Source organism: Argentina silus, assembly GCF_951799395.1.
Source record: "Argentina silus genome assembly, chromosome: 4".
NCBI classification, from domain to species: domain Eukaryota; kingdom Metazoa; phylum Chordata; class Actinopteri; order Argentiniformes; family Argentinidae; genus Argentina; species Argentina silus.
This window is the reverse complement of record NC_139658.1, coordinates 7,475,245-7,483,561: the sequence shown is the minus strand read 5'-3', so window position 1 is coordinate 7,483,561 and position 8,317 is coordinate 7,475,245. Positions and strand designations below refer to the sequence as shown.

Below are 8,317 nucleotides of genomic sequence, written 5' to 3'. Positions count from 1 at the left end.
TAATCCTGCAGATACAGGCCAGCAGCTTCAGGTAATGTTCACATCAACCATCAGAATGGGGGAAAACAAATGTGATCTCAGTGATTTTGACCGTGGCATGATTGTTGGTGCCAGACGGGCCAGTTTGAGTATTTCTAGAACTGCTGATCTCCTGGGATTTTCACGCACAACAGTCTGTAGAGTTTACTCAGAATGGTACAAGAAAGAAAAAACATCCAGTGAGAGGCAGTTCTGAGGAAGGAAACGCCTTGTTGATGAGAGAGGTCAACAGAGAATGGCCAGGTTCAAGCTGACAGAAAGGCTACGGTAACTCAGAGCAACTCAGACGGTAACTCTGTACAATTGTGGTGAGCAGAAAAGCACCTCAAAATGCATTCTTCCACGAAGAATTGAGGCTGTTTTGAAAGCAGGCCCTACCCAGCATAAGTATACTGTTCCTAATAAAGTGTTCAGTGAGTGTATATATGTGTTAATACTGTTGTAATGCATGCATCCTCCCTTCCTCCCTTCCTTGACGAAATCATTGATCTGACATGACTTGATTGGTGAAATCGATGCAGTAGAAATCTAGCTTTGACCATTCCGCTCATGTCAGATCAGTGATTACTTCAAGGAAGGGAGGGAGGAAGTATACATGTTTACAGTGTTTAAACCGGCCCCAGGCCCTGTCCTCCCTCCACCTCCACCATTACAGCTCCCATTAATATTTAAAAAGACATCAATACTGTGCCCCAGAGAGAATTACGCTGCATATAGACTCCTCCCTCCCTCCCTCCCTCTCACAGTCCTCTCCTCCCTTCCACTCTCTCTCTCTCCCTCCCTCTCCAAACCAAGAGTTATGGCTGTGACTGATGCCAGCAGTGTGCCTGCAGCCTTTTGAGTGTCTGACCCCGCGACCCTACAACCAGTGAATAAGAGGGTCCTCTGAGAGGGCGGTGAATGGACCAGCAGAGGCCCTCCGCCGCCAAGAGCACTGAGCACTGGGACCTGACAGCTGCTCAACAGAGGGCCAGAGCAGGGCGGGCCAGACGTCCCCGCTCAGACAAGGCCACCATAGAGGATGTCCGGAGGAGAGAGCAGAGAGCAAGACGTCAGTGGTTGGTTGGAAGGGAGAGAAAGCACATCAGTGACCTCACTCGTACGCAGTGGGAGAGCTATTAGGAAGTAGGCATCAGTGTGCAGTGATTTCCATCAGTTGTGCCTGAGGTAGGTCACAGGCTTGTAGGCAGGGAGCAACTCAGTGGACACGCTCAACCTGCATCCCGTGAACCCTAACTTTAAACCCTAATCCTAACCTTAACCAAACCCTAAACCCAAACCTAAACCGTAACCACATTTTTACCATGTTACCATATCGGTTTGCAGGTTCCCTTAGTCTTGCTCTTGACAGCGAGACAATCTCTATTTTCGTAATGTTAATGATTGTTGACTCTGACTCATTCATTCATGAAAACAATATTAAGTAGTACATCATAGGTGGTGTTGGTGTTATTTCACCATGGTAACTATAAATGTCATCTGGGACACTGCTGCTGTGCCTCTGATACATTAAAGACAATCAAATGCTCAAAATATACAATTTATTCAAAATATGTTAATGCAATCATCAGTATTTTCCAGTAATTACAAAATCAGTAGTTTTAATAGTCTTTTCCTTCTCAATAACAAGACACAAGCCACCGGAGCACAGATTATGTTCATAGGCCATAACAGTGGGGAAAACCAGTAGGAGGGCTAGGCCACTGTACATCTGTCTCCACCTATCATATCATACACATTTGGACCAATGGAAATTCCTACTTCCACATAGACAGCAGCCCCTATCAAACCTTTGCCTGCTGAAAATTGTTGGTACTGATTTAAAGTAACAGTTTGGTTTCCTCCATAGGAATGACCAGAGCACAATGTCACAATAATAACCACGTTTTGACAGCTATTGCAAGTTCTTGGACAGTCGACTAAAAGGTACACATTTACAAAATCAGATCTGTACTTTACAGATGGTTGACACTGTATACAGGGTGGTGGGAATCGACAGTATTGACAGTCTCTGTAAGGTGAGCAACAGCCCCCCCCCCCCCCCCCCCCCCCCTCCCCCAGTGCCCAATCTATGCCCTGCACTCTCTGGAAGACTCTTTGGCACCCATATGGGGGGTGGGGTGAGGGGAGAAAGACAGGAGGGTCCACAGGTTTAAAGGACAATAACAATGTGTTGTGTTAGCCTTGTGATCCACGTCTATCTACAGGGTTTCCCATGCTGGAGGGAGGGAGTTTCAGGGTGCAGGGTTGGTTAGTTGGTGCTTCCAGTGTTGAAACAACACAGACACAGATTCTACAAAATAATACATAGATACTGTACATGGTCTGAATGCATGTTGATAAGAGTTTAAGCTTGCAAGTGTGGTTGTATGTTGTACTTTGCTTGGTTAAAGTCTCTTAAGAGTTTGGATGGATATCATACTTTATACATTGCAGTATTTCATATTATTTGACATTTAGGTAACTGAGACAGGTACAGTTTTTGGAAAAAGACCACATGATGGTCCTTTTCACACGCCCTTCAACTCCCTGCAGTATCTCTGGGTTAACTCCTACACACACTGACACACTGTGACAATGTCACACCCACAGAAGGAATCTAAATACTACGTCGGTGCATCCTTTCAAAACCGACAGATAACCGGACAGTCACCTCGTTTTGTCAGTTGAACATTAGCATTTCTAAAGGTGCAGTACAAAAAAGAAAAAGAAAAGAAAAGAAAAACACACTGTATCAGCCCACCCTATTGCATTCACTCTCCACTGATAAGAGACAATAAATACACTGTATAACTTCAGAAGAACTATAGCTTTTTATACATACAGAACATTACTTTTCATAAATAAACAACTAAAAACTGTACAGATCATTTTTCAAAGAACTTTTTTGTTTAAATTAAACGATGGATAGAACAAAGTGGCTATGTCAAATAGTTGTACACCAGTTCGATGTCAAGTGTGAACATGGACGGACAAGAGTCAAACAGAATATGGTGACGTAATGGTTGAAAACCTCTAGAGCAGTGTCCCTGTCCTCCTCCTTCATGTTAGTTCTAACACTAGAATATAATACTGTTCTGTGACACACTATTCCTTGTCACACTCAAACAGTCTGCATCTGACTAAGAATACTTCATAAGAGAAAACACTCATCTCTTTTGCTACGTTGTGTTTCCACAGAGAGCTACAGTACAGGTACAGTACGACACAGAGGGGTATTTTGGATGTGGAACGTTCGAGGATGATTCGCTGCACTTTCATGTCAATAAAAAAAAAAAAACACAATACTGAAGGTGGAAAAAGGGAGAGGAATGTGGATTGAAAAACAGTGTGAACCAGTCCTAATATAGAAAAGTTGTAATAAGACACCAAGTAACATGGGAGAAAACGCCTTCCCTTTTTAGGGTTCAAGAGTCCCCCCCCCCCCCCCCACCCCCTCCTATAGGGGCTAAAGGATCGTCTCTGCTATTCCTCCTTCCACAGTCATGACAACAGTATCCATCCACCACTTCCCCATCTCTCTCCTTCCTTCACTCACTTCATCACAGGAGCTTGCCTGTTCTCCACAGTAAGGGGCTTCAGACTCTTCTGGCGTGGAGTTTAAACGGCGGGGGTCGCGTGGGGGGAGGGAACGAGGGTTATAGGAACAAGCACCAGCTCCACCGATCCACACCTAGTGCATTCTGGGACCTCCTTCCTTCCTTTTGGGTCTCCCTCTCTGTGCAATCGCTTCCTGCTTTCCACAGTCACGTGACCCGCGGCGCTACGACACGCAGCAGCAGCTGTTGGCCCTCGGCTCCTCCTCCTCCACGGGCTGCTTCAGTCTGAGGAGGGGCGGGTCCCCGCTGGCCGGAGTGTAGTAGACCGCGCTGCCGTTGGACGAGACCAGGGGCATGCGTGCCTCCTCCAGGCTCTTGGGCTCGTTGGTCTCCATGGAGCCGTTGCCCAGGTAACCGTTCAGCAGGGGGTGACTGAGCAGTTTGGCGGCGGACCGCTGCTTTTTGAGTTCCGACAGCGTCTGAGCCCGCTCCCTGGGCCAGGCCTCCTCGGTCGGCTGGCCGGAGACCTCGTCCCTGCTGTCGGGGGGCGCGGCCTCGCCGTTGGTGGGCGGCGGCTGAGCCGGCGTGGACGTGGTGGTGCAGATGATGCCGTTGGGTTTCACCGCCTCTTTGAGGATCTTCTGGGGCTTCGGTCTCTCTGAGGGCTTCACCTGGAGGGAGGGGGATAATCAGTCCAGTTGACTGTCATCAAACTATATCATGCTTTCCTTTAGACAAGGCACCATTACAAAGCAAGATAAACATGACCGGTAAAGCATGGAGAGAAGTCGATCAAACTGAGCCGTGTCCTAGATATTTGTATGATGTTGTACGCAATAAAACGGAATAATCTACATAAATCTAAATAGAAATAGAAAAAGAGTAGACAGATATAGCACACAGTATAGAGGAGTACACAGCTGATTAGCATGTTCTGCCTCTCCCCGCCTACACTGAGTGGCGAGGGCCGAGGCTTTCAGACGTCCATACTGACCGTGTGACAGTTGTCCTGGTCCTGGTCCTTCTCCCTGGCCTCCTCCTCCCTCCCTCCCCTCCACACGATGGCCTCCGTCTCGTACTCCTTACGACACAGGTTGTGTCTGTCAGACAGGCTGGCTCGCCTCACCACCTTCCTGAAGACAGGAGGAGACACGGGGGTTCCTTTGAGTCCACAAGCACCAATGTGACACATGGTGAACCGTCAATGAAATAAAAAAAATTTAAAAACAGCAATTGAAGAATATTTCTTGTGTGAAACATTCCTTATTTACATTTCAACACACAGGCAGGCATATATGAAGGTGCTTCCCCCCTGTATAAATAAAAGATAAATTAAAAAAATTAAAATAAAACAGGTTATGGTTAGTGTTGGTTCATTTGATTGCGTTGGGTTTCACAACACAATCAAGTGAATAAACAGAACTAAAACCAGAGCTGGTGCAGTTGCCAGAGACGTCCAGCAGGTGGCGGTACGTACCCGCGGCTGCCGGCGCTGGAGGTGCGTCTGCACAGTGAGGTCTTGTGTTTGAGCTGAGACTTCATGATGATGTCATGCTTGTGCTTGAGGTCCAGCAGGATGGCCCTGAACTCCTCGTCCTCGCACAGATCTGAGAGACGGCACGGCAGAACACCCGTCACTAACCACTAAAGCTCTGCACGCCATTCATTATGACCACCAAGACTAACTGTAGGGGAAAGGATGAAGGCTTTTATGAAGGTGTTTGGACCACAGATGGTCAGACAAGAAAGTGACGTACCGATGGGTGTCTCCTCTAGGTAGGTCTTGGCATTGAGACTGGCACCATGAGAGACCAGGAGCTCTGCCACATGCATCTGGAACACGGGACAAAGGCCATGTGTACAGACAGTGTGTAGAGCACTGGGAAATCAGCTTTCAATGTAAATGCATGCCTGTGTGTGTGTGTGTGTGTGTGTGTGTGTGTGTGTGTGTGTGTGTGTGTGTGCACGCATGTGCGTTTGTGTGTGTCTGTGTGTGTGTGTGTGTATGTACCTGTGTGTGTGTGTGTGTGTGTGTGTGTGTGTATATACCTGTGTGTGTGTGTGTGTGTATATACCTGTGTGTGTGTGTGTGTGTGTGTGTGTGTGTGTGTGTGTCTGTGTGTGTGTGTCTGTTCCCCTACCTGACCCCAGCAGGCTGCAGCATGGAGAGGCTGCCATCCATCCGAGTCCCTCAGGTCCATCCGTGCTCCCCCTTCCAGGAGCAGCTCTGCAGCCTGGACGTACCCGTTGGCTGCTGTGATGTGGAGCTGAGGAGAGACAGGGGAGGAAAACACTGAACAACACAACCAAAGCCTCTTTCAAAGTCATAAAATACATCATCTCTGTTGTAATAACTATCCCAGCTTTATAGCGTCTTAGTTTCATAACACGGAAGATTACCAGAAGACAAGGTGCCAAGTCGGCCAGAGTGTGTGTGTGTGTGTGTGTGTGTGTGTGTGTGTGTGTGTGTGTGTGTGTGTGTGTGCGCGCGCGCGATGTGTGTGTGTGTGTGTGTGTGTGCGCGCGTGGTGTGTGTGTGTGCGCGATATACATCTGTACGAATGTTTCAGGGGGTTTCCCACTGAACTTGGAGCAATAAAAAACAAGCCCATCACACGACAGAGACCTACACACAAGGCTCTAAATATCAACATCTGCTTTTTACGCTTTTCACTGCTTTCACGGCTGCTCATAAAACCTTTACAATATCAACACACATGGGTCACTTGCTTTCATGATGTACCCCAGCATCTTCTGCCAACAATAAGAGAATGGTTTCTTGGTTTCAAACGTTTTATGCAGCCTTCAGGCAGTACATGCTCATTCTTTCAAGTTTATAGCAATTGCAGCGAGTTATACTATAATCTCACAACATATACAGCTGTAGAAATTAATCTCTGCTGAACTGGGGCAAAAGATGTATCCCAATCGGTAAACTACAGATTTCTCTTACATAACATCCTACCGGCGTGTGGTCCTCCTTCCCTGCCAGAGGTCTCGATTTCTCCTGCCCACTCTACTTCCATCTTCAAAGAGTCAAATCAAGAGTAGCAGACTGCCTAATACTAATACTGGGCATTAAGCCCTAAGTCCCAGACTCCTATCACGAAGCATGACTTGTCTTTCCCCAGCGCCTGTGTGCTTCAGTCATATATCACAACATTAGGGGTTGGCCTGACCAGCAAATACACGTTGAATGTGAATTTGAATTTGTTGAATTCCGAATTGGTTAAAATGTGTTTAAGGTTAGGGTTACGGTTCAGGGTTAAGGGTTTGGTTATGGGGTCTCTTGTGGGGTACGAGATGGGAGGTGCGTGTGTCTCACACTGCAGTACTAGATGGGAGGTGTGTGTGTGTGACTCACCAGAGAAGCCCCTTGTGAGTCGTGCTGGTTGACGTCCTCGCCCTCCCTCAGAAGGTCCTGGATATCCCCCAGCATCCTCCTCTCCACCGACGCTCGCGTTTCATTGATCATCTCCTGGGTGATGCCTGTCCATCAAACACACGATAGGACATGACAGATGTCAATCAAACTGAGACAGACAGACAGACAGACAGACAGACAGACAGACAGACAGACAGACACAGACAGACAGACAGACAGACAGACAGACAGACAGACAGACACAGACAGACAAGGACAACGCCCTGATGATGTCCTTGGCCAATGACAGTCAGGGTGCTAATAGGGTAGAGTGACAGACAAAGAGGTTGTGTTTCACACCAGCGGAACACTTAGAATGCATGGCCAATCCACGGCCTCACTCTCTGTTATGTCCTACGGTAAGAACGCTTATTGGAAGACAGCCAGACATGGTGATAAGTCTTAAAATGGTGTGTGTGTGTGTGTGTGTGTGTGTGTGTGTGTGTGTGTGTGCGTGTGTCTGTCTGTCTGTCTGTCTGTCTGTCTGTGTGTGTGTGTGTGTGTGTGTGTGTGTGTGTGTGTGTGTGTGTGTTAATCCTGATGTTGAATAGATTATTTCATGAAGACAGCAATCTTTACTGTGTACTCTTGATCCTGTTTGCCTTGTTAAGGTTACATAGGAGAGACAGGAGGAGGCAGAACAAACCAAGTTTGTCCTCCTGTCCTGCTCTGGCACTGCACTACTCTCCCTCCGGATGGCATCTCATTCTACAACATCCCTCCATCCCTCCATCCCTCCATCCCTCCCTCCATCTGAACCTGGGCACACTGAAACTTCCTGAAATTGAAATGCAGCCCAGATCTGACTGAATCCCTGCAAACCAACAATCCTCTCTTCACCCAGGGCTGGTTCCCCCTGTTCTGTCTTGTCCTGTCCCAGTTCTACTAACCCCCCCCCCCCCCCCCCCCCCCCCCCATCCCCACCCCCGTTCCTCACCCCCCCACCGCTCTGACTGTGCCTGGCTGGCATCCCCTGCTTCCCTGCCAGCTTGGGAGCCTTCCCAGAGATCAGTGGGGCTCAGCAGAGATCTCTCCTAGTCAGCTTGGTTCCGTGAGAGGATGGGGGACTGACTCAGATGAGTCAATAACCCGTGCAGCGTGACACCTCTCCTGCTGTGGGGTACGGCAGCCAGGGATATTATCCACTGAGGCGACGCTGGGACTCCATGTGGGAGCAATCAGCCTCACCGCATCTCTCTGATCAGCTGCGTAGTCATTCATCTCACCTCCCCAGGAACTAGTCTCACATGTCACACCAACAGCATGCAGAGATGTTATCCTGTAGTGGAGATGTTAGCCTGTAGTGGAGATGTTA

The 8,317-nt window shown here is 48.2% G+C and overlaps 1 protein-coding gene across 1 annotated transcript in view; it reads right to left on the bottom strand.

The window, feature by feature from the left end:
* Positions 1–3,461: 3,461 nt before the first annotated feature.
* The window catches only part of ppp1r16b (protein phosphatase 1, regulatory subunit 16B), a 44,342-nt gene continuing 39,486 nt past the window's right edge, over positions 3,462–8,317 (bottom strand). Inside the window, exons 6-11 of the mRNA XM_083669070.1 lie at positions 6,943–7,067; positions 5,720–5,845; positions 5,336–5,411; positions 5,056–5,185; positions 4,573–4,711; positions 3,462–4,249 (exon numbers count right to left, since the gene is read on the bottom strand). Of these exons, the coding sequence (XP_083525196.1) occupies positions 3,803–4,249; positions 4,573–4,711; positions 5,056–5,185; positions 5,336–5,411; positions 5,720–5,845; positions 6,943–7,067 (1,043 nt within the window). The 3' untranslated portion in view covers positions 3,462–3,802. The remainder of the gene's footprint in view (positions 4,250–4,572; positions 4,712–5,055; positions 5,186–5,335; positions 5,412–5,719; positions 5,846–6,942; positions 7,068–8,317) is intronic.